The sequence below is a fragment of the Fusarium odoratissimum genome (genome assembly GCF_000260195.1).
Source record: "Fusarium odoratissimum NRRL 54006 unplaced genomic scaffold supercont1.18, whole genome shotgun sequence".
NCBI classification, from domain to species: Eukaryota; Fungi; Ascomycota; class Sordariomycetes; order Hypocreales; family Nectriaceae; genus Fusarium; species Fusarium odoratissimum.
Window position 1 is genome coordinate 94989 of NW_022158777.1, and position 25241 is coordinate 120229.

At 48.1% G+C, this 25241-nt stretch overlaps 14 protein-coding genes across 16 annotated transcripts; 5 read left to right on the top strand and 9 right to left on the bottom strand.

Annotated features, from left to right (window-relative positions):
- Positions 1 to 698, top strand: FOIG_10320 (uncharacterized protein; the record flags this gene model as incomplete). The annotated part of the gene is made up of 1 exon (XM_031210647.1): positions 1 to 698. One exon carries the CDS (start codon positions 1 to 3, stop codon positions 571 to 573), a length of 573 nt encoding a protein of 190 aa, XP_031059358.1. The 3' UTR covers positions 574 to 698.
- FOIG_10321 (uncharacterized protein) lies at positions 77 to 2168 on the bottom strand. Its single transcript, XM_031210648.1, has 3 exons — positions 1662 to 2168; positions 1306 to 1614; positions 77 to 1251 (listed from the first exon to the last, which is right to left on the bottom strand). The coding sequence occupies exons 1-3, from the start codon at positions 2154 to 2156 to the stop codon at positions 700 to 702; spliced, it is 1356 nt and encodes a 451-aa protein (XP_031059359.1). The 5' UTR covers positions 2157 to 2168; the 3' UTR covers positions 77 to 699.
- A 293-nt stretch (positions 2169 to 2461) lies between these two features.
- FOIG_10322 (uncharacterized protein) lies at positions 2462 to 4780 on the top strand. Of its 3 annotated transcripts, none has more exons than XM_031210650.1 (7): positions 2491 to 2525; positions 2578 to 2741; positions 2793 to 2928; positions 2980 to 3198; positions 3254 to 4006; positions 4061 to 4149; positions 4196 to 4780. In XM_031210650.1, exons 2-7 carry the CDS (start codon positions 2699 to 2701, stop codon positions 4657 to 4659), a joined length of 1704 nt encoding a protein of 567 aa, XP_031059361.1. In that variant the 5' UTR covers positions 2491 to 2525; positions 2578 to 2698; the 3' UTR covers positions 4660 to 4780. The 3 variants fall into 3 exon arrangements, with proteins under 3 accessions (XP_031059360.1, XP_031059361.1, XP_031059362.1); XM_031210651.1 differs by having other exon boundaries at positions 2504 to 2525; positions 2664 to 2741; positions 4196 to 4765; XM_031210649.1 differs by having other exon boundaries at positions 2462 to 2741.
- FOIG_10323 (uncharacterized protein) lies at positions 4759 to 6195 on the bottom strand (the record flags this gene model as incomplete). Its single annotated transcript, XM_031210652.1, has 1 exon — positions 4759 to 6195. The coding sequence occupies one exon, from the start codon at positions 6193 to 6195 to the stop codon at positions 4759 to 4761; it is 1437 nt and encodes a 478-aa protein (XP_031059363.1).
- A 274-nt stretch (positions 6196 to 6469) lies between these two features.
- Positions 6470 to 8265, top strand: FOIG_10324 (uncharacterized protein). The gene is made up of 5 exons (XM_031210653.1): positions 6470 to 6739; positions 6799 to 6906; positions 6972 to 7175; positions 7230 to 7737; positions 7798 to 8265. The coding sequence occupies exons 1-5, from the start codon at positions 6653 to 6655 to the stop codon at positions 8175 to 8177; spliced, it is 1287 nt and encodes a 428-aa protein (XP_031059364.1). The 5' UTR covers positions 6470 to 6652; the 3' UTR covers positions 8178 to 8265.
- On the bottom strand, positions 8051 to 10611 carry FOIG_10325 (uncharacterized protein). The gene is made up of 6 exons (XM_031210654.1): positions 10483 to 10611; positions 9979 to 10430; positions 9698 to 9930; positions 9296 to 9635; positions 8699 to 9239; positions 8051 to 8641 (listed from the first exon to the last, which is right to left on the bottom strand). The coding sequence occupies exons 1-6, from the start codon at positions 10567 to 10569 to the stop codon at positions 8228 to 8230; spliced, it is 2067 nt and encodes a 688-aa protein (XP_031059365.1). The 5' UTR covers positions 10570 to 10611; the 3' UTR covers positions 8051 to 8227.
- Positions 10612 to 10720: 109 nt separating this feature from the next.
- On the bottom strand, positions 10721 to 11673 carry FOIG_10326 (uncharacterized protein). Its single transcript, XM_031210655.1, has one exon. The coding sequence runs from the start codon at positions 11601 to 11603 to the stop codon at positions 10857 to 10859; it is 747 nt and encodes a 248-aa protein (XP_031059366.1). The 5' UTR covers positions 11604 to 11673; the 3' UTR covers positions 10721 to 10856.
- A 272-nt stretch (positions 11674 to 11945) lies between these two features.
- On the bottom strand, positions 11946 to 12538 carry FOIG_10327 (uncharacterized protein; the record flags this gene model as incomplete). Its single annotated transcript, XM_031210656.1, has 5 exons — positions 11946 to 11987; positions 12040 to 12113; positions 12165 to 12216; positions 12268 to 12336; positions 12386 to 12538. 5 exons carry the CDS (start codon positions 12536 to 12538, stop codon positions 11946 to 11948), a joined length of 390 nt encoding a protein of 129 aa, XP_031059367.1.
- Positions 12539 to 13045: 507 nt separating this feature from the next.
- Positions 13046 to 15482, bottom strand: FOIG_10328 (uncharacterized protein; the record flags this gene model as incomplete). The annotated part of the gene is made up of 6 exons (XM_031210657.1): positions 15164 to 15482; positions 15068 to 15116; positions 14425 to 15014; positions 14200 to 14375; positions 13947 to 14145; positions 13046 to 13897 (listed from the first exon to the last, which is right to left on the bottom strand). The coding sequence occupies exons 1-6, from the start codon at positions 15269 to 15271 to the stop codon at positions 13046 to 13048; spliced, it is 1974 nt and encodes a 657-aa protein (XP_031059368.1). The 5' UTR covers positions 15272 to 15482.
- A 339-nt stretch (positions 15483 to 15821) lies between these two features.
- Positions 15822 to 17407, top strand: FOIG_10329 (uncharacterized protein; the record flags this gene model as incomplete). Its single annotated transcript, XM_031210658.1, has 3 exons — positions 15822 to 16002; positions 16053 to 16743; positions 16796 to 17407. 3 exons carry the CDS (start codon positions 15822 to 15824, stop codon positions 17358 to 17360), a joined length of 1437 nt encoding a protein of 478 aa, XP_031059369.1. The 3' UTR covers positions 17361 to 17407.
- A 558-nt stretch (positions 17408 to 17965) lies between these two features.
- On the bottom strand, positions 17966 to 19720 carry FOIG_10330 (uncharacterized protein; the record flags this gene model as incomplete). The annotated part of the gene is made up of 3 exons (XM_031210659.1): positions 19513 to 19720; positions 18372 to 19460; positions 17966 to 18321 (listed from the first exon to the last, which is right to left on the bottom strand). Exons 1-3 carry the CDS (start codon positions 19649 to 19651, stop codon positions 17966 to 17968), a joined length of 1584 nt encoding a protein of 527 aa, XP_031059370.1. The 5' UTR covers positions 19652 to 19720.
- Positions 19721 to 20401: 681 nt separating this feature from the next.
- Positions 20402 to 20913, bottom strand: FOIG_10331 (uncharacterized protein; the record flags this gene model as incomplete). Its single annotated transcript, XM_031210660.1, has 3 exons — positions 20402 to 20422; positions 20471 to 20793; positions 20844 to 20913. 3 exons carry the CDS (start codon positions 20911 to 20913, stop codon positions 20402 to 20404), a joined length of 414 nt encoding a protein of 137 aa, XP_031059371.1.
- A 42-nt stretch (positions 20914 to 20955) lies between these two features.
- On the bottom strand, positions 20956 to 22241 carry FOIG_10332 (uncharacterized protein). The gene is made up of 2 exons (XM_031210661.1): positions 21571 to 22241; positions 20956 to 21520 (listed from the first exon to the last, which is right to left on the bottom strand). Exons 1-2 carry the CDS (start codon positions 22098 to 22100, stop codon positions 21367 to 21369), a joined length of 684 nt encoding a protein of 227 aa, XP_031059372.1. The 5' UTR covers positions 22101 to 22241; the 3' UTR covers positions 20956 to 21366.
- A 1411-nt stretch (positions 22242 to 23652) lies between these two features.
- Positions 23653 to 25161, top strand: FOIG_10333 (uncharacterized protein; the record flags this gene model as incomplete). The annotated part of the gene is made up of 2 exons (XM_031210662.1): positions 23653 to 24848; positions 24906 to 25161. 2 exons carry the CDS (start codon positions 23653 to 23655, stop codon positions 25159 to 25161), a joined length of 1452 nt encoding a protein of 483 aa, XP_031059373.1.
- Between the last annotated feature and the right edge of the window lie 80 nt (positions 25162 to 25241).

Genomic DNA, 25241 nt, shown 5'->3' on the forward strand with positions numbered 1-25241 from the left:
ATGTCTTCAAACTCCAGCCCTCCGAAACCGCTTCCCTCCATCCACCGCTTCATCACAACTCATGATTCGAGCGGCAAATCATGTTACTCCAAAGACCTCGACGAGCCATTGAACTTCTGGAAAGTTAGTGCAGGCGAAGGAAACTCTGCCGACTTTGAGCTTGGCTACGTCACCGAAGGACTACCCATACCACTCGCAAACGACAAAGATCTTTTAACATTCAAGGAGGCCTATGCAAACAAACAGAAGTCGGGGTTGGTGAAGCATGGCGGTACCATCTTGCGGTATTGTGATATTCCTCCAGGCTCAAAGTCGCAGATGCATCGCACCGTCAGTCTCGACTACGGCATTCTTATCAATGGCGAGCTGGAATGTTTGCTGGATTCAGGGGAGATCCGAACTATTCATCCGGGAGATGTTGTGATCCAGAGAGGTACCAATCACCAGTGGTTCAACAGGACTGAGGAGTGGGCTAGGATTGTTTTCATCTTGTTTCATGCAACGCCAGTCGAGATCAATGGCCGTGCGTTGGGAGAAGATCAAGGAGGGATGGAGTTGCCAGATTCGCATTAGATACCTGTCGACAACGTGCGAAGGATTCAAAGTTTGTATCTTCAAGTACCACCCATGCCCCGACTCATAGAAATGTATAGACAGCCATCTTAAGCGAGCATTGAGCCTATCTACTGTCAGGCTACATCAGTAAAAGACCTGTCCGCATCCCCGCGCATTACAGCAACCCCACTGACACGGCGGATGACCCTTGAAGTGCCTAACCCCATGAGTACACCGTGCTTCTGGCTTCATGATGTCGACCGCCAGTCCAGGCATAGGCGTAAGATGTAGCGCCGCTGTCTCACGAAGCGATAACCGACTTGGCCTATACGCTGCGACTCGTGGCGGTCGATATGGTTGTGGAACTGGCTGTTGAAAAGGCACTGGCCAAACTGGCGGTCCTGGTTGTTGCGGGAAATACCGAGGAGTATGCCAAGCCTGAGGCGGTGGTGTGTTTGGGACTCCTTGGTATATGTGGAACACATTTCCAGTGTAATGAGTATGGTGGCTTGGAGGACCTGGAGCTGCAAGTTGAGGTTCCGAAGCAACGGTTCGGACAGACTTCGTTGATGGCTGAGGTGAAGGCATAGATGGCGTTGGTGGAGGGAGAGGGGGCTTCTCGTCTGGCGGTATTACTGGTCTTGTGTCCTTTGGTATTGGGGTATACTCTGGTGGTGGAGTCCCGGGAGTACTGATCTGCAATGCGACTTAGCTAACATTGTCGAAGATAGGATCATGAAGAACACTCACTATCGAAGGGTTTATCACCCACTTCTCCCTTTCTGGGACAGCAGGTCTTGTGGGTAGACGAAGTGATGCTGTCGAAGAGGAAGCTGATGACGTGCTCGTAGTAATAGATCGGACCGAAGTAGACGTGCGGTTCGGTTGGGTTCTCAATCTTGTTCCCGTAGGAGTGACCAGCATCGGTTCCCGTCGTTGGCCTTGCCGTTGCCGTTCTGCGCGCTCTCGTCTCTCGGCTCGGCCCTCAATGGTAAAGTTTTCCGAGCCTGCGTTACTCATGAAAGATTCTCGGCGACTAATTGTTGGGGGTTCAAAGGACTGACGGACATTAGAGTCTATGCTTCAATTCTTGTATGAATGCATACCGGCTGTTGCCTGTTGAACGCCAAAAAGGCCTGCGCTTCCAAAGGTTTGAGCTTCAATATCAATCCAGCTTTGCTCAGACTGGCATAAACGAATGTCCATGACATGGTAAGTCGCGAATCTTGCTCTGTACTCCAGCTTGGTGTCCCCATTCGCTTGCATATACTCATACAATCGTTCAAGTGCGTATTGCAATCATTGATGGCGCAAATGAGCTCGTAAGATACGTCGCCGTTCAGAAGACGCACCTGCTCCTTGAACTTCACGCCGATTTTGTTATGCTCCACATACTGAGCAGCATGCTCGATATTAAAATGAATCTCCTCATGATCATGGCTCTTCAACTCTTGCGCCAGCTCTTGTAACTTGTTAAACACCTGGTCGCAAGACCGCTCAAAGTCTTCTGTTGATGTCGTCGACATTGCGGCTAAAGTTGATTTGGAATGTCGTGTAAAAAGTGGCACAGTCACCATTTTCTTCAATTCAAGGTCCTTCATATCCGTCCCCGGATGGAACGGCACGAAAAATAGGACATGTGATAGGACGCCTTGCGGTTCGCCCAGATTTCAATATTTGGCGGCGGCGCATTTTCCGGGTTGAAACGCTGTGGCGCTTTAGCTGCAGGGCTGGACTGGTCTTATCACAATGGCGACGAATGGGAAGCCTTTCAGCTGTCTCAGCCCGATTTGGAGGCCTCAAAATCACGCATCTATTGAAGCTTATACGCCATGTGACTAAGTGGCTTAGGCAGGGCTGAATTGAGAGAAATGATGCAGTAATTGTACGCGGCTGGAACGTTGAAGGACAAATCCTAGACATTTCTATAAGCGCCGCTGATGACGGAGGTTATGGCTGTGCGATACTGTGTAAGGTCCCCTACTTCTTAAGATCTTGACTGTTTCAATAATTATCGGCAAGCATTGGCCTTTATAAATCGAGTCAATAACCCACTACGGAAGTTTAAAGGCTTGCATTGGATCATTGATCACCAACATCCTTACTAGCAGACCGTTTCTTCCTGGCCCCCATACACGCAACCATGTCAGATGAAAGTCCGAAGAAACTCAAGTTCCTCTCACTTGGTAATATCAAGAGCGCAATTCAATTGGTCTTCAAACTAACCGAATTTGCAGATGGAGGTGGTGTAAGAGGCTTGTCATCTCTAATAATTCTCAAAAGGGTCATGGACATTCTTGGGGCCAAAATGAAACGACAGGACTTGCAGCCATATCAGTACTTTGACCTGATCGGAGGCACAAGCACTGGCGGGTAGAAAACCCCATGACTTGCTGATTGAACATATGTTAACCTACTTTATAGTATTATCGCGCTGATGCTCGGTCGTATGCGAATGAGCATAGACGACTGCATCAACGAGTACCAGCGACTTGGAAGCATTGTCTTCGGAAAGCCACGCAACGGCGAGTACATGTTTGATGAGAAGGTCCTCGTCCGTGAGACAAAGGCTGTCGTTGCGAAGTACTTAGGTAAGGAGGATGCACCGCTTCTCGACCCTCTCGGAGACGATGCATGCAACACGTGAGTATCTCTCAGTTCACAGTTAAATGGCCTCTACTAAACTCATGACTTTTAGTGTAGTTTATACTATCCCATACCAAAATGCAGTTCAGCAAACAGCTACTGCTTTGCGCTCGTACATCAACGAAGACAAGGATCCGAGACCTAAGGCGTGGACTATCTGGGAAGCTGTGAGAGCGACATCAGCTGCACTTACCGTTTTCGAGCCCTTCGTTCATGGTCCACCTGGGAAAGAAGTTCGATACATGGATGCTGGCTTTGGGTACAACAACCCAAGCGATCTAATTCTTCAAGAGGCTAGAAGTCTTTGGGAAGGCGATCATTACCTAACCCTCAACTCCGACGTCGGAATATTTCTCAGTCTGGGCACTGGCATGGGTCATATCGTCCGAATGGACAACGACTCCGTCATACAAACTGTCACCGCCAAGTTCCGAGCACCCATCAAGGCAGTCGACGCCATGAAGCAGATCGTCACTGGGACTAACAGAATACACCGAATCGTTGCGGATCAATTTGGCTCGAACAGCATTAGGTACTACCGATTCAATGTGGACCAAGGTCTTGAAGGCGTGAAGCTGTTCGATCACAAGAGGAGAGAGGATATGGAGGTTGATACTGATGCATATCTGGAGAAATTCGAAGTGGGGAGACAGGTGAAGAAATGCGTGGATGTCATGAAGGTTTTGCCAGTGCGAGAACCTGGCCTCTTGGATAATCGGCACGATGAAGAGGATATATATAGTCTTGGAGATGACGGAACTCCAGAACAACGAAAGTTATTGGAGAGGTTGAAGGCTTTGAGAATGTAGGTAAGCAGTATCAATGAATCACGTATTGGCATTTGCTCAAACTGTTCTAGAAACCGTGAGTACTTTGAAAGGCACCAAAAGGACTGGGAGAGTCAGGTCAATAAGCCAGAGGCGAAGTACCATAAGCGTCTTTACAGAGGTAAGTTTGACGTAACGGTCATGACCTACAGCTAATAGCCCCTTAGAAGTCGAAACAGTAGGGTATTTATGGAACGCCGTTGTCCAAGCCGATTTGCTCGACGAGCGAGGTCGAGAGATCTTGGTGTCATGCACACCAAACCCAGACCGCCCTCAGCTTAAGGTTATGGATGAATGCAAAGCCATTGCATATTACAGTCCCGCAGACGAAACCCCAGAGAGAGTTGCGGCAAGAATAGAACTCGCCAATCAGGATCTCTCCAATGCTTTTCACATTCTCCGCCAACTACTCTGCACGGCTGCAGCATATTGGGAGGAGCATAGTTTTGTATACTGCTGGGTTGCGAAGAGAATGGGAGGTATTCTGGAACTTTGGGGATGTCGCCGAGAGGCGAGGAACCTGTACTTGGTAGCGAGAGACGGGAAGGTCAAGATGTTTGGGGCAGATCATTGGTCTGTTAGGAATTTGCAGGATAAGTTGGAGAGGTTGACATATACACTTCGAGAATAGAGATTTGAGTTGAATCATCTCCTATCGATCTCAAGGGTCGGAATTACGAAATATCAAGATAGCTCTTCTTGTTAGATGTAGGTTAAAGCTACATACTACTTATGCAGCATCTTTGACGTAGAAAATCTCCATCCAACGTTTCCTAGCCTCTGTTAGATCAATCGTGACTGCGTCGGCTTTGATACGGTCTGCACGACGAATGACCTCCTCCCTCAGCCTCTCCCAATCCACGGTCAGTTTTCCCTTGTGCTTCTTTATCTTACCATCGATGATAACTGTATCAATATCCTTCACTGAAGAATGAAACACGACTGACCCAACTGGATCGCCCACCGGCGTATTCTCAATATCATCACAGCGGACTAGGATAAGATCTGCCTTCTTCCCAACTGTAATAGAACCGATGAGGTCTTCCATTCTCATGACCTCTGCGCCTCCCAGTGTCCCCATCCGAAGCACATCTGCCGTCTTGCGATTAATGGAAAGTGGAAACCCTTGTTCGTTTTCCTGAGCGCGACAAGCTTGTAGTGCGAGCCGCATCTGCGCGATAAAGTCATTTCCCTGATTGGATGTAATATCTATGCCTAGGCATGTGCGACATCCTCGATCAGAAGCTTGGAAGACGATAGGGAACCCCATACCCATCTGTAACTCTGTATCTGGCGTGCCGACGATAGAAGCACCCGACTCCTTGATCGCTTGAAGCTCACTCTGGGTGAAGGATGAGCCATGGCTAAAGACGAGGTCTGGTCCCAGAATGCCTTCATCTGCGAGATTCTGTACAACCTGACGTCGTGCTAAGTCATAGGGTCCCATCGCGACATGCATAGTGATGATACGTGCACCAAGTTCCCTTGATTGCTTGATCTGGGCGATGGTCTCTTCAATGGGCAGAGATTCTGGCTCATCTGGGGCAATACCGAATGTGAGAAGTTGCTCGGCTGGATCGTTCTGACCAAAGAACTTGTCCCTTATCCGGGCAGCATCGTTCAGCCGTGGCGCATGGGAGAAGCCTCTTGGATCAAGCTGATCGGGCAAAGGTGGGTTGGCATAGAACCCATAACAGAATGTTCCCCGGATCCCAGCATCTTGAAGTGCCCGTACAGCAGCATCGGCATGATCAGGCGAATTGATGATATGACAGTGCTCGAGAACAGAAGTCACACCATTGTTGATCAGACTCAGTGCTGCAACATAAGTAGACAGGTAGACATCTTCAGGTGTGTATAAGCTTCCATATATGGTACGCATATTGACAGTGTAGTCAAAAAGTGACCAGTCCGTTGCAACGCCTCGCAAAAGTTGCTGCCACATATGATGGTGGCCATCAACAAACCCAGGTGTAACGATGCATCCTTGGCCATCGATCTTAGTGACATTGTCTCCGGAAGGGTTTGGCAGGGCTTGCCCAATCGCAACGATTCGGTCATCTTGGATGAGAATGTCGGAGTTTGCTAGGGTACCATTCAGTGGGTCCACTGTCAAGACCGTCGCATTTTTGATAAGGATCAAGTTTGGAGATGAAGTCTCAGACATCTTGAAGCTATTCTCTCGAGGCTATTCAAGGGGCAAACTGAAATTCGCGAGCCAGCTCATTGGTTTCAATTCTGACTATTGGGCCTGCCTATATATCTGAACTGATCTCCCATAAGCTGACATTTAACGACGTGGTGATGTAGAGTTGCCCTGTCTCCAACCCCGAATCCGAGGTCCGAAGCTCCACTCCATCGGACTCCGGCCCGAACGGACATCATCACGCACGATTTGAAGAAGGGCTCCGCCGGCTTACCTCAGATTACGTAGATTCCATGTACATACTATATGAGTTGTCAAAATGATTTCAGGCTCAATCCTTCGATAGTCCTTTATAACCTCGGTCATCGCATGATCTTCTCAATAAACTTGGGCTGATTCTTCTCGTTATTAACAGCACTAACACGAGTGCCGAGTTGTCTGTTCCCAGAATCGCATACAGTCGCAAGAATCAACCAAAATGGTTCAATATCCATTTCCGATACCGGATGGGTCGCCATTCCCTATATTGAACATTCCCTTCGGCATCTTTCACACTGTGGATAATGTAAGCGAATGAAACATTTAGTAATGCAGAGTTTTTGCTGATATAACCCTTCTTGACAGTCTGATCCGCGGCCAGGTACTGCGGTTGGTGATCATGTTTTAGACCTTAGAATCCTCATCCAGAACGGACTGCCTGTAGATGAGTCTGTGAATGAAGCACTGGCATCGGTTAGTAACGGCAAAACTGAGAAGAGCCACGGGAGCCCTAACTAACAATGAGACCTCCTGGACAGTCCACACTGAATGACTTTGCTACGCTGGCGGTTGATGTACGCAACTCCCTCCGGAAGTCTATTCAAGAAGCCCTGCGAGATGAGTCCTCTATCGTGTACCGAGAGGATGCCGGCATCATCGCAGCCGACCAAGTCACCATGCATGTCCCAATGAAAATTGGCGGCTTTACGGACTTTATGTGCTCACTGGAACACGTCCAAACTGTGAGCCATGCAACTTTACCACCATGTTACTAATCTCTGACCAGTACACGATAGATGGGCCGTATGGCAGGATACAATGAAGTCCCTCAAAACTTCTTCGATCTACCAGCAGCATACAACGGCAGAGCATCATCCGTCATTGCCAGTGGCCAGAACGTCACCAGACCTCACGGTAGCATTCCCGGACCCAATGGTGCAACGTATGCTCCCAGCCAGAAGTTCGATTTCGAGCTCGAAATGGGCGTTTTTATCTCTAACCCTATCAAATATGGTGAACCGACTCCCGCGTCTAGAGCTCGTGACCATGTTTTTGGGTTCGTTCTTCTGAATGACTGGAGTGCGAGAGATATCCAATTCTATGAGATGGCTCCATTGGGACCATTTAATGGAAAAGCTACAGCGACGAGTATTTCGCCTTGGATCGTGACAGTTGAGGCGTTGGAGGAGGCTGGTGCACTACTAACTACCGAAAATCTGGGTCTGAGAGGAGGAAAGAACACGACCATTCCGTTTCTTCGATGTCAAGACGATGTCGCAGTAAGGGTTTCTACATCATTGTCCCGTAAGTTCTCAACATCATCAATGTCATCTTACAGTAGAGAATTTTTAACCTATGTAACAGGGAACGGAGTGACCGAAGACCTGCTCGGAAAGTCTGATCTGAAGCACCTCCACTGGTCTCCATTTCAGATGGTAGCTCACCACAGTAGCTCTGGATGCGGTCTAGACACGGGTGACTTACTCGGCACTGGTACCCTCTCTTCTAGCACCGACCAGATCAAAGACTTTGGAAGTGATCATGACGTGATTCGTAGGTCAGGTTGTTTGGCGGAGCTCGTTCTAGGTGGCACTAGGCCTTTCACTCTATCTAATGGGTCTGAATTGGTTTGGTTGGAAGACGGTGATACTGTTAGTATGGAAGGATGGGCTGGCTCGGGAGATCGTGTAATCGGATTCGGAAAGGTATCTGCCAAAATATTGCCTGCCAATGAATTCCCTTGATGCGCTTTATGAGGCACTAGGCTATGTGTAGATATATATACATGATGACTTCATGCCATTTGTGAAGAGAAACCTGTCAACAGATCCAAGTCCATGTTCCAATCAACCAAAGCGCCAATGTCCAAGAAATCATTACCAATATCCAGGAGTCCTTCTGTCTGACACCATTCAAACAAATTATTATGATGCCAATCAGGAGTCTCATCCAAGTCCTGAGTCATATATCCCCCGGCACTATCTGTAACGCCAAAATGGGCATTCGTGTAGGAGCTCGCTGAATGCTGGGCATTCGGATACTCTGGAGACTCGATATACGTGGTTGTGATGACATCTTCCTCCCGTGCTGGACTATTGACTCCTGTCATTGGGACTTCGATAGCCCTGGATTCAGTTCCTATAACGCTATGCCCGACGCGGTCGAACGATCCTAGTATCTGGTCAGCAGCCCGCTGCAGGCTCCTAGTCTATTTCACGCAAGTCAGAATATTCTCTTGGACAAGTCAGGTGTTAAGTTTACTAACCATTGGTTCTAGGTGCTCCCAGAAAGTCTGGAGAATGCTGAGTATATCAATATTATCCTGAATCAGTGTCACAAGTGCGTGTGAGACATGGTCCCTTGTGTTTCCATCATGATGATGCCGGCGAGCCCTGGACCTCAAGAGGGTGAGGATGATTGAGGTCGACACGAAGCTAGCAAAGCCTACATGAGAACTGAGTTTAGATATATCCTGCTTTCTAGCAATATAATCCCGAATCAGATGCCCGTGGTGAATAGCATGCTTGGTGATTGTTTGTGCGTGGTTCTGAGGCCCTTCTCCTGTGATGCCCCGTCGACCAGAGAAAAGAGACACCAGGGGACAGAGAAGAACAATTTGACAAAGATGGTATAATGAGTGCAGTCCCAGCAGCCGTGCAATATCACGACCGGTACCCTCGTTACCTGTAACGTAAGGAGGAAACTGGCTCGATTCATAAATATCTTTCGCCAAGCTGGACAAATGTAGTATGTGGGTGACGTCTGGACTTTCCTGCTTGTCTCTGTTTATAAGCTGGATTTTAACCCTAGACAACGAACGGAGCATTAGTGGTGTCACCGAAGGTTTTGATTGGGAACTTACCAAACCCCCATGAGCTTCATATGTTCTGCCATTATTGATGAAGGGGGATTCGGCTCTTCATTGAGCGCTTCAGGCTTCCATTCCGCAGTCATGTGGTACTGACGCGCGACGTTCCCATCACTAACAAAGCCATCTGATGCAACAGGAAGTGGCACATTACAAGCTTCCTCCCAGGCGTTCTTCGCATAGGCTTCAGGAAAAGAAGAGATACACATCGTTGACCAGCATGCCCAAAAACAGCCATGCTTTCTTTCTACAAGCTGCAGCTCGTCTTTCGTCCTTTTCCCGTTGTCTGATATGTTAAGGGAACGAAATGTAGTGGCCGATGCATAGGCCATAACTAGTTTGGGGCATGTTAAGCTCAGGAGATTCAACGTTCTAATCATAGATTGTTGCACTTACCAGCGTTGATCCGAGCTCGGTCTAGATCTCTTGTCGCAAACCAGTACAAGTTGAGACATGAAAGAGCTTGAACTACCTGAACTGTCGGCCGATCTGTGAGAAGCCAAGCCTCGCGTCTTGCTGCCTCAACCCAGGCATCCCCATAGCTAGCATACGTAGCAAATGCTGCAAGCTCTGGAGACACCGCATGAGTACCTAGTCTAGGTGGCTGATGCCGTGGTTTACGAAGGAACCTGTGGCGATGTCAGAATAAGAGGCCTGCATGTGAGGTAGATGCGTACAATGATGACAGTGCAAATATGCTCCTCAATAGATATGGAGGTAGACTGCCATCTAAGTAAGACTCAAACAGCTGAGTGCGATTAAAAAGCAAGGTAGCATTGTATAACCGTTCAAAGTAAATATCCAACATCGCGAGCCCTATGGCCCGTGGCGGTAAATCGTCCAGGTTGGTGCCAGCAGAGCCTGGGGCTACATGTTCTGTTCGTGATGGGCCAACATCAACAAAGCCGATACTGCTGATTCTTGGAGCCTCTGATGGACTTCTGACTGTGCCAACATTGAGCTCTGTCGACTCCGGAGTCACTGGGGCGGCTTCAGGACGGGACTGTTCGGCCCGCACGGATTCACGACGGGCTGCGAGACGTCTGCGATCAGCTAATTCAGGATAGCTGCAGGTGACTGAGAAGCGGCTGCATCGCGTGCAGGTTGGACGTTGACGACTGCAGCGAAGCTGTCGGCCCGAGTGTCAGCAGTTGACATTATGTTGGGGGAATATGGCGAACCTTCTGTCTGCGACATCTCTCACAGGCTGTACGTGAGAGGGTGCTATCAGACCCTAGACGCGGGGAGTTAGTGTCCACTGCGCTCATTTTTATTTGCAGATAAGATTCATCGCGTTTCTTGATGACCGGATGAAGCCTGGGTGATGAATCGGGATTTCGGTTGTCCAAAAACACTTCGGGCCGAAAGACGAGCCGAGACTGGAGCCCCCGCAAAATGTCAATCTTATTTCCGAAGGCATCTCCGTTGCCTCCAGTCATTCTCTCACTTCAGTATGGGAAAAGCTCAGGGGACTGGTGGTCTTTTCTGCGCAGTAAGAAACTTATCATATTCCTTTTGCAGTGGTACTGCGATGCCAAATTTCAACATCGATAGACTATGATGATTGATCTTCCTCTCCTTCACAAATCCATATTCCTAGCTCCTGCGCATGAATAGCAGCTGGCTCAAACAGCGGTATGTCCCCAACATCCTCTTGCCTTAGCACAAAGCCCAAGTCCGTGCTACCCAGTATAATACCTTGAGCTCCTCTTTCAATCAGCTTTTTCGCTCGTTGAATGAACATCTTTCTTGTTGAGTCTGTCACAGAAGCAACGCCCTTCGCCACTTCTTGAAGCATGCCTCTGTTAACCTCCTCAATATCCGCTGGTGTTTCCGGGATCAGGATCTCAAAGCCAGCCTTTCGTAACTTGGCCACAAAGAAATCTGGATCATCGGAATCGAGCATCGAGATCTTTGGGCCAAGGAGACCAAGCTTCTTAGTTGATGGATGATTGTTGGTAATGTGGAGTGCGAGACAGTCCGCGATGTGAAACAGTGGGACATGAGCCGATGAGGAGTCATCAAATAGTTTTTTGGCGACCTTGTGTGCAAGAATAGCACAGATCGCGATGCCATCCACCCTATCACTCAGCGACCTGATGGGTTTCTTATACACTTTTGCGAACTCGTCCCAGTCTCCCTTCATGGCGTGTTGAATCATCTCTTCGAGGTTGGCGCTGTACAGATATAATGGGGCTGATGCTCGATCGCCGAGTTTGAGTCTGACAACTTTGTTGATGATGTTGTAGTAGAGGGCGGTGACATCTGGTGTCATGCCCCCAAGCAATAAAAGAGTCCTCATTTTGACTTGTTTCAACCCTTGATCGTGGGATTTTCGAGGAGAGAGATTCGCGATAGGAAAATGTGAGGAGTTGCAGCAATTATGACTCAAGAAGGAACATGACAGTTAAAGGGCGCAAATGTGGGTACACGATGCTGACGTCAATCTCACAACCTCGCTTCGTTGATAAGAACCCTAGTATAAACGTTCTCATCTTTAATATTATGCACAAAGAGGATCCATCTGACATTTCCCCTCTTTTTTTCTATCCCTTCTCAAAATGTCTATAGAGAGGCTTTGCTATACGAGAAGCATTGTGTCATTAGAAGCAAGATTCTCCCCAAAGCTCAACATCTTGATGGCTTACAAAGCTTTCTCAACAATGGCTATGCAATCAATCTCGACCTGACAATTTTGAGTCAGCATGTTTCCCGTTATTGATAGGCGGGCAACCTACCTTGGCGCCTTTGCCCAGTTCTGAAACTGTCACACAGACCCGAGCAGGCTTGGGATTGGGAATCGTGGCAATGTCTATAGCAGCGTCAGCATTTTCTCATAACGATCATTGAACGTGAGACGTACAAACGGCGTTCATAGCTGCAAAGTCGTTGATGTTTGTCAGGTAAATGTTGCACTACAATTGCATCAATATCGACACTCATCTCGCATTATGAATTTGTGATACCTTGAGAATTTTATCAAGCCCACTTCCTGCTTCGTGGAGAACAGACTCTAGTAGTCCAAGTACGGCTTTCTTTAGATGGTCAGAGCCCGTCTTGAGAGTCGGGTACTTGATGACTTACCGTTTGTTCAGCAACATCATCCGATACGAGAACATTAGTCTTGGCATCAACGCCTATCTTGCCACTTGTATACACAAGGCCGTTATGGGTAAGAGCTTCTGAGAGGATCGGGGACGAGAAGCCCGGTCGGTTGATAGCTAGTCTGTTGGCCATTTTTCAGTGTGATAACCTGATATCAGTGTCAAGAGAAGGGTATATGATAGATGCGGATGGCTTTTACAGAACTGGCAGTCGAAATATATATACTCATTTCATAGGTTTCTGTACTTTATTTGAGAGTTATGACTTCTGTAACGGTGTGGAAACACTGCCGATGTTTGCTCTCATTTGCTAATCCCCACTCTATCGGGTCGCGAGTCGTTGGTGCCATTGACAGTCCCATCAACGGCCAATGATCGAGGGTGCTCGTGTTCTTCCGGAGCTAGACACACCTAGGCCGTGTTAGTGCGGCTGCTATTATTGAACCGCAAGAAGAGCTTCTTGCAATCCCGGTACCAAGAAGTCAATGGAGCTCGGAAAAGACGAGAGCCTACGCCAGTTGCCGAAGTTCAACAACAGCTCTATGCCGAGGAAGAACAGACACTCGTCAACCATTTAAATCTGGGTTTTGATCATAGAGAATCCTCCATGTTATTCTCCTTTTAGTTTATTTACAAGTACTTATTCAGGAGCTGGGAACTCGTCTATGAGCTCGCTCAGCAACCAGTCCACCCCAGTCGTTATACCCGTATCAGACATTCCAGCCATCCACTGCGACAAGCCTTCCGGGTATGTCTCCTGTTCCGGGCCTATTGCAATAGGCATTACTTCCTTTCCTTGATGCGAATCAGTCATCATTGTCATTGTTCGGCTTGCAAGCACTTCAAAGATATTGCGAAAAGGCGCAGCTTCAGGCCACCGCTCAGCAAGGATCACCAGAACCATGGTACAATCTGTACAGGTGTTGCTGACTTCGTCATGTCGAGATACTTGTCGTGCTGCGGGTGACATCCACAGACAGTAGAGGTATGTCAGTCCGGCGAGGAAGAGTTCATGCAAGGCACTCCATGTGTAGGCCATAGGTTTCCCAAAGTATTGACGTCGGAAGATGTGGCACGTCTGCCTCGAAGTGTTTAGACACTTCAGAAAGATCCCATCCGATGCTGAAGTCTTTGTGTCCGTGATTTGTGGCCGGAAGAGTTGTAGTACGGCATAGTTGTAGTTTGCTTCATACCAATCTGCACTGACGAAGAATGAGAGTGCACCACCATCCGGGGGTGTCATTGGGGGAGGGCGTGCGGCATACCATTCCTCTAATTCGTCCGAGAGATGTTCAATAAGGGCTTGGCGGATTGTGGCATCTCTCAGAGTGCTGTCAGAATACAAAGTGGTTTGAATGCGTCCTATCAACGCACGTATACGGAATCCATGAATGGCATGGGTCATCATCGTCGACGGCTCGGAGGTTAATGACCTTGGGGCGCCATAGATACCGGTTGAGGATATTTGTGACTCCTTGATGTCCAATGGAAACTTTTAATAGTCAGTCATACAGCGTTTCATTACGGTCCGAAGGATTTACCTCAGCATCTATCTCCTGGTAATGAAGACTCAGCGGCCTTCCCAACATAACTGCAGCCGAGCACTCCATCACGTATGCGCTCCAAAAGGCTCGCTTCTGGAGCTCTCTTTGCAATGGGTTGAGGGTAGACCGTAGTCGCTTCTGATTGCGATGGTAGCCAAGGTTGACACATTGTCGGAGAGCTTGGCCTCCAAGCTTCCTGTCTAATGTCAGTTTGTGCACTCCGAATGGTGAGGCACTCGGCAAGCCTTACCAATGCGACGTGCCTTTTGCCGAGCGTAAAGAATAGGCTGCTGAACAAAGGATCGCTTGTATGCACTCCAGGTTGTCATTACAAATGATCTCATCTATGTAGAGCATGGCAGAGACATAAAGTTGCTCTGCTGAGTAGCCCAAGCCGGGTTTTAGGAGAGCTCCTATGGCGTAAACCTAGTGTAGTCGTTAGACAAGTATTCAGACAAGGTCCATGTAGAGCTACCATATTGAGGAAGTAGAGAGGTACGGGGTCATAACCAAGGCTACTCATCGCTTCGAAGGGGTCTTCCAAGACCGTCTCCCACAGTCTAAATGTCGGTTCATGCAAGAATGGATACTGGGGATGGATGTTCTGAAAATAAGCGTTGCTCAACTTGACAGCTGTCTGATAGTCTGGCAGCGGGCAAGGTTCTGGAGGATACAATGCATGGCCATGAGATTGGGATCTCGAGATTGAAGAGATTTCCGGAGGTAGTGATGCAACTGCTTGGCGAATAGAGGGCTTCATGAAGCGTGCGAAAGCGAACGCAGACGATGCCCCAAGATAACTTGGCTCGGCCCCAGCCGCGTTCAGGCTCAGAGTCCCAATCATGGACGAGAGATCATCGAGTTCAAACCTCTCGTCAATGGCAGTCGTACTAGCTTGATCTGAAGTAGACGCAGCCTGACTACTTGCTGAAGGACTTGGGCCATTGGTAACACTGAACTGGGCCTTTTTCAGCTGTGCTTCCAACAGAATTACTCTTTGTTCTAACGTCTCCAGGTAGTTCCGTGGCTGATGTCTCTTCGTTATCGGGTCTTCCACAAAGCAACCTACACATTGTTACTGCTTGAGAATAATCTGCTGCGACGGATCTAATGCTTACCAAGACCACTTCGCCGACAATTGCTGCATGACGGGATTTGCTCATCGCACTAACAAATGTGAGCCTTGGCACTAGAATAAGCCTAGCGGTATGCACCTTCAACTTTCTGTCTTTGCAACTTATGCATGCAACAAGAGTTCTGCTACCGGTTCGCACGCGTTGCGCCGCCCCTCTGGCTGGTCGACTCTTGATGACCTCAGGCATGGTTGGCTAATTCGCTGATCTCAGGACTGTAGGGTAAAGCGCATCTGTGGGTCTTAGACAACCCGATTGAACAAGGGTATGCGAGATGAGACCACGCACGGAAGAATCCGTGTTCAATAACGGCTCATGAAGTTCTACAATGATCAATCGAATGTTACAAGTCTCAGATCCTTTTTGCGAGACAGAATGATTGTCAAAGGTTGAAGAGAATCATCGTTCCGATGCGGAGGGCGGACCCTGCGTTTAGCACTATCCAAATGCAGCAAAGACCAACTTTCAGCTCCACCAGCGAATCTTCCCCTCCTCGGAAGAATACGAAGGGCCAATAGACAAGAACCATTCGCCGAGGGAGCGGGGAATTGCTGCGACACTGCCCGCGTTATCGCTGGCAAATCGGCTGCTGGTATCTGCTTGGAGCAGGGGAGCTGTAAAGGCTTATTTGCGATAGTGGTATAAACGCTTCAAATCACCTTTTGGAGAGCACAGTCAGTGGTTCGAACAGAGAATACTTGAAGTAATCAATTTACTTGCAAACCAGACTGCCAGCAAGATGTCATCAAATCTCTCAAGCAAATCCTCACCAATCGTCGTCGTTGGTGCTGGTGTCTTTGGTCTAAGCACGGCCCTTCACTTGGCGGAGCGCGGTTACACCAATGTCAAGGTTCTTGATAAACAGCCATATCACGAATCTCAATATTCGTATGACAAAGGATGTGATGCTGCCTCAGCAGGTAAGATGATACGAATTTCTTCAGTATGCGGACTAACATTCTTCAACTAGACATCAACAAAATTATTCGTGCAGCATATGGCAAAGAGATTTGGTACCAGAATCTCGCACTTGATGCCATCACGAAGTGGAAGAAGTGGAATGACGAGCTCAAGGCCGGAAAACTCAGACCTCCTGGGCTTTCCTCGTCTGACAAACTGTTTGTCAACAACGGAGTTCTCACCATTACTTCAGAGTCATCATTGTCGCAATTTGACATAGACACCATTGAGAACATGACCAAGGTAGGATTAGAGCATACACAGATCGATCTCAGCGAGCCGAAGGACGTTGAGAGGGCAAAGTCTCAGGGATTCGACTTTGCTCTTAATGCCTTCGACCTCAAGAACAACTCCGCCCTTCTAGATACTCAGTCAGGCTTTGCCTACGCTGACAAAGCCTGTCGTTTTGCACTCAACAAAGCACAGACTCTGGGTGTGCAATTTCTTTTTGGAGAATCCAAGGGAAAGTTCTCAAGCTTTGTTGAGAGCACTGATTCACAGATCACTGGTGTCAAAACGGCGGATGGAACAGTGCATGCCGCGGAGCTAACGATCATGGCTTGCGGTGGCTGGACTCCTTCGCTTATCACGCAGCTTGACAATCTCTGCGAGACTACTGCTGGAAGCGTGGCTCTGTTTCAATTACCACCCGACAAGGCTTTATGGGATCGCTTTGCACCCGAAAACTTCCCGACTTGGTCGTGAGTAAAGACCTACCTCAGACTTGAATAAATACTAACTGGCAACCTCCAGATATAACATGCGCCATGGTAAATATGGTGGCCTCTATGGCTTTGCACGAGATGACAACGGTGTTGTCAAGATGGGCTATCGTGGTACAAAATTCACCAACCCCCAGACTCAAGCAGATGGCACTGTCAGAAGTGTACCCAAGACTCGATGGACAGAAGAGTCTATCCACCAAATTCCGCTCATCGGGGCGAGAGTTGTCAAGGGTTTCGTGAAAGACCTCCTCCCCGAGCTGGCGCAGTGTGAAATGAGCACTCGTCTTTGCTGGTACACCGACTCATACGATAACCATTTCGTCATTGATCTCGTGCCCGACAAAATGGGTCTGATGGTTGCGACAGGCGGTAGTGGACATGGTTTCAAATTTCTTCCTAATCTGGGTGAGCACGTCGTGGATAGGATTGAAGGGAGGGAAAATGAGTATCTGGACTTGTGGAAGTGGAGAGGCTTGGAAGCTGGTGCAAAGGCTTTTAATAGTCTGATGGAAGGTGTTGGTAGTGACCGTTCACTCCAACATCAGGCGTTTACGACAGTTGATGGTTCGTCGAAGCAGCTTAGCCGACTCTAGTTCAGGCAGGTCGCACAGATATTGCCAAGTTAGCAGAAGTGACTTATTATGGTCATGCACTTCATAATGTGAACCTTGGCCATATAGTCCTGATTCATTCCATCTTGGTGCCAAGTAAGTCGTTGAATGTTGGGACGCGATCGAAATTCAGCTTCATTGAACTTCTGACTAGTTCTAGTCAATAATCGGTGTATACTCGTCTTTTGACACAGTGAAGGGGAACCGTGACCAATATTCACGACTCCCTGCGGAAGATACCGCGCCGATGCGCCTTTGTAGAACTGGGTTGAACCAAAAACATTATGTCCACGATGCTTAGTACATAGCAGACCGAACGAATGAACAACAGCTACCGAATATGATGACCCGAATCGACAACAGTTGATCATATAGAACTACTTTAATACTACCAAGGCAGTACAGACGCTAACCAATTTCACCCGCACCCGTATCCCCAGACTTCCATGAAAGGCGAAACTTCATAATTCCCTAACTTGACCTTACGCTACCCTCGAGACGTTCTTCTCGTTGGTGTCATAATCTTTCATCTTATCGTCACTGGTAAGTCTGTTAGATCTGATGCGAAAAAGCAATACTGCAAAGACTCACACATTATCACCGAAGTCCTCCTTACCATTCACAGTCACTCCCTCAACGATCATCCGTTTGGTGCGCCTGTGAGCGTTGAACCATGGACCACGGAAGAGATCCTCAATCTCTTCAACACTCAGACCAGAAATCTCAGGAATCATGAGATAGGTGTAAACGATCGCAACAGCGCACCAAGCACCGAAAAAGATAAAGGCACCCCACTGATGGAAGCTTGAGAGGATAGATGGCATGCTGTACTGCATCGCGTAGATGAACAGCCAGTGGAAGGCTTGACTAAGAGCACTGCCGAAGGATCGAATCCGGTTTGGCCACAGCTCACTGCCAAACACATAAGGGAGAATGAATAGCCCTGTTGACTGTTAGTAAGTTCACTTAGTAGATCATGGGGTTAAGACTCACCGACTCTATAACCAAAGGCATGGATGAAAAGTGCTGCAATTGCTGCGTTTGAAGCGGCTTCGGAGACAGGACCTTTCTGCGAAGTCCTGACATAGACAGCAAGATAGATATGAGTCACCATCTGCAGCCCGGCACCGACGAAAAGAGACTTTCGCCGACCGAGAGCATCGATGAAGAAGAATGTGGCGATAAGGATGAAGAAGAACTTGGAGACGCCATACATGCCGCTGAGGAACATGCTATGGGCTGTGTCACCACCAACGCCGACGATGGCGAGGATGGGGACGAAATAAGAGGTAATGAGATTAGCCCCGGATAGTTGGGCAAGCGCGTAGCAGACAAGGCTCTGTTGAACGCGGCGCAGATTGGATGCGATGGTGAAAGTTTCCTTTGCTATTGTCCACAAGCTTGAGTTTCCGACCGCCTCAGCTGTTCTGTTGATGTCGTCTTCAATGTCTCGGATCTCATGCTCCACACGAGCGTCATCAGATCGCAGACCGCGGATCTTGACAAGTGTATCAATAGCCTCTTGTCGACGCTGAGCCATGAAGAGCCAACGTGGAGACTCTTGGATGAAGAAAGTGGCGATCATGCAGAGACCCATCAGGATCATTGGGGTAAGCCAAACGATTTGGAACTGAAAATTACCAACGGGCACATGGCGGTAGACTCCGAGAGTGCAAAACACTGCTGTGAACAAGCCGAGACCCATCAACAGAGTGAACCATGCTGCGAGAAGACCTCGAATTTCCGCTGGAGCGATCTCGACGATGGACATAGGGCAGGTGACTGTCAAGGGACCGAGGCCCAACCCTTGGATGACACGGGCAGCGTAGAGGACATTGAGATTTGGGGAGAAGATGGCCATGAGAGTACCGATGCAGTAGATAATAGTATAAAGGCGATAGGACCAAAGCCTTCCGATTCGGTCATTGATGAAGAAGGTGAGAGCTGAGCCGACTCCAAAACCAACGTAAACGATAGATACGAAGACTCGAATCTCATCGGCGTTTGATCCGGAGACGATTTTGAAGTGGTTCTGGAAGCCAGGAAGGGAGGGGATGACCGAAGATGCACCCTGATCCCAAACTATGATAAATCATAAGTAATGGGAATACAACTGAAGTGGGTAATTACTTACTGACGGGAAACCCACCAAAGGCATAGACCAATGATGATAACAGGAGATGTGGATTAAAGATGACCTCGCGGGGTGCTTCGCGTATGGCCTTTCCATAGCCTGCCAGGGGTGAGTTGCGGAGCATGTTCTTGAAAGTCATGTTGAGTTGTTAGGCAGAAAGTTGAATGACCAGTGAGAAGTTAATACCCCATCAATACTTGCGAGACAAACGATGGATATATAGCTACTCCTTCGGTTCGTTGTTCCAGATAACAAGTGACGGCCTTTATCACGCGCGCATAAGCGATCTTACCCCAGAGATACCAAATTATCGATAATCTACATCATGTTTAGTTAAGCTTGCAGCCAACCGTAGTGAAAACGTTATCCGCGGGATTGGGTTTATCTCTGAGAGCAAAGAGTGGAGTCGGCAATTGATAGTGTAGTCGACTCCTATAGGCCCTTCGTATTCTTCCGAGCTTTGGCATTCTATTAGTGACATTCTATCAACCAACCCCCGCTTCAAAGTTTGCCTCATTTTGCGGGGTATGCCACAACTTGACAAGTCTCCCGCGTGACTTCGTATGCTGTTTGAAGTGCATTTTTAATGAGTTGTGGAAGTGGCTGGATCTGGCTGAGGGATGAGGCTTGTTGTGCGCCTCCCCTCGTGAGGCCAACGGAGGCTTCAAGATATTTGCTGAAACTCTTGGGGCACGAGAGAGTGATATTGTGACAAATATTCTCAGGGATGTTCTCATTATTTCCAGTTTATTGATCTATGGGCTGACTGCAGCTGGAGTCTAGTGATCGTGATGTTTGTATCTCTTCAGTTGCTACTACAAAGAGTTTTGAATCTGTTCAACAAGACTTGCCTATTCTGAACCTAGCGACACTATCCACTGAAATATGTCTAATCAGACCACTTTGAAGACTGAGTCAGCTGTGATCTCTCTTTCATGAGCAAAGAAAATGTACTTACACATTTGTAAGACATGATGTCGGCCCCATTATCCACGCAAGTTGGAGTGCCAGGCAACGTGACTCCTGCCTCAGACCCTCCACAGTTGGCCTCGGTATAGAAGACGCAGTTGCCCTCAGCCCGGATGGACTTTGGGTTCAGTGGGCCACTGTTGCAAGGTCCTGTTGTAGAGGTGGCAGGGTAGGCTTCGGTGCAGGATGTGCCGGGCATGTCTTGTCCAAAAGTGAAGCAATCCGGAACGCTCTCTGACGAGCTGAGCTCGCGAGAGAGAGAGTTGATGTCCTCTGCGTTCAGAGTACAAGCACCGTTGCTGAAGGCAGTAACTAGGGGAGAGGTCAGCTGAATCGTCATCAATACGGTACTACCGACTTACTTTTCCAGCTCGCATTGGCGATATGGAAGGTTGCCAGAGCGGCGACAATAGTAGTAATGGAGAGCTGCATGGTGTATTTGGCGCAGAGGTTAAAGTGGGATGGAACTGAGAATGTATGAGATTCTGTCGATATTGAGTTGCGATAGTGTCTTATATGGTGTTGCGTAAGGTTTGCTTAGGCCATGTTTTCGCTGTTTCACTATTTACTTCGCCTCAGTGGTCAACAATAGAAATTTGATCCCATAAAATTAATATTCCTCCAGGATTGAATCCTTCGATACAGTGAATTAGTTAGGCTGATTCACTGGAGCTTGGACACGGATCTTCATGGGTCCATTGGCTAATTCCTAATGGATTTGTTTCACCGTCTGCCGTTTGACCAAAGCCTGTGAAATCTTTAATTTTACAGCGAAATGACTCGCCAAATGGACCACCGCAAAGCTGGAACGGAATTCCGCCTCTCCCTTATTCTCTTAGGCACCTCTTTCCGAGTCCACAGCGACCTGACTTGTTTTGATCATTTTTAGTTCGGCTTGATCTTCGTCACATTAAGACCGTGTACCTTGCCGTGTACCCATTGGAGGGAAGACGATGTCAAGGTCAGTAATCCTGATGACCCAACAAAAACTGCAACCCGCTGAATGGCACTGAACTGATCCATCATGGGATACGGATACCTGTAAGTGTTAGCTAGTGAACCAGATTATATGTCGACAGCTATACTTACCAGCCATTTTGGTAATAGCACAACTCAATCCAGCACCAATAAACGACAGCCAAAATGGTACTGGTGAACATCATACTCCTCGTAGTAATAGTCGCTCGGGGACTGTACAACAGTAAGTCCGGTACCAATAGCACCGCAGGTACCAGGTGGTATCCAAGATCAGCCCAGGGATTGATGACAAGGTCGGCTGGCATGAGTAATGATGGATCGTGGAATTTGATAGACCAGTATAGGACAGCAATCATGACTTCGAGAGGCGTCGCAAGAAGTGAGATAGTGTCTTTGGTCCTTGAGAAGCCATCATGTCTCATAAGATCTGCGATGAGGCCAAAGGTAGATGTGATAAGAGATAAGGTGAGGCCCACGACAGTGAGAAGCTGAAAGTACCATCCGAAAGAATCAGAGTATGCTGAGTCCCAGGTTGTCAAGAGGTAAAAGCTATAGGAAAAGGAGAGTATTCCAAGACCATGTAAAAAGATCTTGGTTGGGTTAGCCTGTATAGGCGAATTGCTTGTAATAGTGTATGCCATGTTCAAGCTTGTTTGACTTTCATGAAGTGAAGCTATAAAGATGGCGCTTCGCAGGATATCGCAATTATATCAGACGTTGGATGCTATGAATAAGACCCTACATCGATATCTATTAATAACCCCCAGCTGCAGCAAATTTTCCGCCGGACCCCAAAGTCTACGATAAAGGCTCAGCCTCAGAGGTACTGATAAGATCGCAGCAAGGTTGGGTGCCATTTGCATGGGTGTAATCGCGTACCAGATTTAGTGCTTATTTTTCCGGTGGAGCGAAAATAGCTCGTGTCTCCTGCAGATTCGTCCCCATTCTCTTACATGAGCGGGCTCAAGTAGAAGACAATAAAAGGCCTAAGAATAGTGAGAACAATGCACTCGCGAAAAACGTAAGCGCTGTTGGCAGGTTTCTGAAAAGTCTACTAATGTGCTGTCGTGGCTTGAAGACAAGCTTTCAGCTGGCGTTACCAGGCTTGCAGCAGATGGTGCATTGGGTTGAAATGATACCCGAGACCTGATAAGAATACTGGTTGTGTTATTATCTACCAACTATACATGTAACAATTGCCAGTGCAAAGGGTGTCTGAGAATAAGAAAGCTGCGGCTGAGATCGCAGCCTACATGAGTGGTTTCACATGCCATCTTGTTCAACCATACCTAAACCTTCGGAAGAGATTTTACTCTGCAGCATCTCGACTTTTTCAGTACCACGTGGCGGAGCATCATTACCTCAAATAGCCGAACGAAGCCAATGATGAGTGTGTCAATGCGAGGCCAATGCAGCAGGGGTCATAAGGCTGTTGAGTAAGCGCCCGTAAAGTGGCTCTAGACATCTCCATCACCCAGGATATGACTGATAAAAAGCCCTCAAAATTCGACAGTTTCGGATATCTCGGGCCACTTTGGGACTGCGGTTGTATTGAGGTATTCGTAAGTCTTACAAGGCGCAGTGCATATGCGGTTCTACGGCATTAACCAATATTTACAAGGTATCTTGCAGAAAGAAAGTGGATCTGCGGATAACAGGCCAGAAGGAGTAGGAGTATCATCGTTTTCCTCCGTGTACTACCATTTCTAGAAGGCTGGTAGAAATTCCCTCATTTTAAGTGACTATTCTTGTCCTACAAAGTGGCTTATAGGTCTCAGATGCCCTTCGATTCACTAATACCAAGCTTTCTGAGATCCTGACATGTGAAGAAGACCCTGTAGACGCGGCCTGGCCCGTCCGCAAGGCACTAAAATAGTATACATGATACCATGCCAACTGGCATTTTAGACCCCAATCGTGCATGAGATAAGTGACATCGCGGGGATCATGGCAGAGTTAGTTCATTCAGCGGCGCTTATGGGACTTCACCCTTGACTAACAGGGCTGAGCTAGTCGGCCCCCGAAGATTAGAAGCTGTTCCAGACCTGAGGATATCATGGTGAAATTTGTGAGTATGGATGTTGGGCTAGATTACAGATTATGGTGTCGTACATAAAGTAGCCTGGATCCACAGATGGACATAACTTCATACGATTTAGTTGACGACAACCACTCCCACTTGTCGCTGAAGCAATGTTTCTCTCCTTTATACCCATCCTCTCTATTGTGATCCTAGCCTTTGTGCTCAGAGCTTTGTTCAACTATCACCGTGGCCCGCTTTCACGCCTCCCTGGACCATGGTACACCCACTTCACTGGTCTTCCACTGCTATATACCAGGGCAGTCGGAACCAGCCGTCAGCATCTTCGCCATCTTCACAAGGTTCACGGTCCAGTAGTCAGAGTTGGACCCAAGGAAGTTTCCATTAACAGTGTCGATGGCTACTACAAAGTGCACGGCGTGGGTAGCCATTGCCTGAAAGCACCCGTCTTTGACCACATCCGCTTCAGCCACTCATCTATGCTCTTCACCATGCGAGATCCTCGTATTCACTCTGAACGCAAACGGATCATTGGTAGGGGTTTTGCATCAATAAAGGAAGAACAGGAAGTGAAGATTCAGCGACTGGCTAGTCAAGCAGTAGCCAATATCAAGAACGAGGCCGAGAAAGGCCAGGCCGATGTCTACAAATGGTGGCGCTGCCTGGCTGTCGATGTCGTCAGTGAGATGTCTTTCGGCAAATCCTTCAACTTGTTACATTCCGGTGGGAAAGGTCTACCCCTCTATACGGCTTTGAGTCATGCTGGTCCTTCTGTTGTCTTCCAAGCAGTACTCCCCCGCAGGCTCATATCTCTGTTCAAGTGGTCTCCTATTGCCTGGCTTAGAGACGTTGGTCAAGTCACTGAAACCATCTTCAACCGTGTAACATCAGCACTCGGCGAACTACGAGTTTCATCAAATTGCGGCCCAAGTATCGCCCTTCACTTGTTGAGTCAAGAGGTGAAAGGCAAGAAGCCCAGCCTGAACGACGATGAGTTGAGCTCTGAGGTGAGTATGCTTCTTGTTGCCGGCTCGGACAGTACGGCTACTACTTTGACTTATGCGACATGGGAGATTGTCAGAGACCCAGACCTCCGGGCGCAGATTGAGGAGGAGGTCAGTAGTCTGCCTATGAACTTCACGACCAAGGATGTTGAGGTACTACCCCTCTTGAACAGCGTCTTGGAAGAGGTCCTGAGGATGTATAATCCTGCAGCAGCACTTGTAGAGAGACTCGTACCTCCGACTGGGATCTCTGTTCATGACTGGGATATCCCTGGAGGTACAATGGTCTACACGACGGGATGGCTCATTTCCCGGCTTGATGATGTTTTCTCCGATCCCGATAGGTACGTGATTTGTCTGCAGGGATATTCGGAGGCAGGTGCAATCACTAACTGTAGAAGATTTGATGCTACCAGGTTCCTGAATCCAACCCCAGAAATGAAACGAGCACATGTTCCTTTTAACATCGGTGCGAGGAGATGCGTCGGTATGCATGTGGCTCGGATGGAGATCCTTGTCACCTTGGCTATGCTTTTCCGCGAGTGTAGAGGCTTACAGCTACATCGGGATATGACGGATGAACTTATGACACAGGCCGGAGAGTTCTTTATTGTTCCCAAAGCAGGACGGTGTAATATTGGCGTTTTGGGACAGTAGTCATACATCGATAGACGTTGTAAACGAAAACAGTTTTAGTTTCAGCGGAAGTTGTTATGTCCAAGATCGGTTCCAGAATT

Coding starts and splice junctions, on each gene's coding strand:
- FOIG_10321 (XM_031210648.1), bottom strand. CDS start 2,156: ATGAAGGACCTTGAATTGAAGAAAATGGTGACTGTGCCACTTTTTACA. Junction 1,615..1,661: donor CGTTCAACAGGCAACAGCCG/GTATGCATTCAT, acceptor AATGTCCGTCAG/TCCTTTGAACCCCCAACAAT. Junction 1,252..1,305: donor GGGTGATAAACCCTTCGATA/GTGAGTGTTCTT, acceptor GTCGCATTGCAG/ATCAGTACTCCCGGGACTCC.
- FOIG_10326 (XM_031210655.1), bottom strand. CDS start 11,603: ATGAGGACTCTTTTATTGCTTGGGGGCATGACACCAGATGTCACCGCC.
- FOIG_10332 (XM_031210661.1), bottom strand. CDS start 22,100: ATGGCATACACTATTACAAGCAATTCGCCTATACAGGCTAACCCAACC. Junction 21,521..21,570: donor TGCTATTACCAAAATGGCTG/GTAAGTATAGCT, acceptor TAACACTTACAG/GTATCCGTATCCCATGATGG.
- FOIG_10324 (XM_031210653.1), top strand. CDS start 6,653: ATGGTTCAATATCCATTTCCGATACCGGATGGGTCGCCATTCCCTATA. Junction 6,740..6,798: donor TCTTTCACACTGTGGATAAT/GTAAGCGAATGA, acceptor CCTTCTTGACAG/TCTGATCCGCGGCCAGGTAC. Junction 7,738..7,797: donor GGTTTCTACATCATTGTCCC/GTAAGTTCTCAA, acceptor CCTATGTAACAG/GGAACGGAGTGACCGAAGAC.
- FOIG_10325 (XM_031210654.1), bottom strand. CDS start 10,569: ATGAGCGCAGTGGACACTAACTCCCCGCGTCTAGGGTCTGATAGCACC. Junction 9,931..9,978: donor ATATTTGCACTGTCATCATT/GTACGCATCTAC, acceptor ACATCGCCACAG/GTTCCTTCGTAAACCACGGC. Junction 9,636..9,697: donor CCGAGCTCGGATCAACGCTG/GTAAGTGCAACA, acceptor GCCCCAAACTAG/TTATGGCCTATGCATCGGCC.
- FOIG_10322 (XM_031210649.1), top strand. CDS start 2,699: ATGTCAGATGAAAGTCCGAAGAAACTCAAGTTCCTCTCACTTG. Junction 3,199..3,253: donor GGAGACGATGCATGCAACAC/GTGAGTATCTCT, acceptor CATGACTTTTAG/TGTAGTTTATACTATCCCAT. Junction 4,150..4,195: donor CCATAAGCGTCTTTACAGAG/GTAAGTTTGACG, acceptor ATAGCCCCTTAG/AAGTCGAAACAGTAGGGTAT.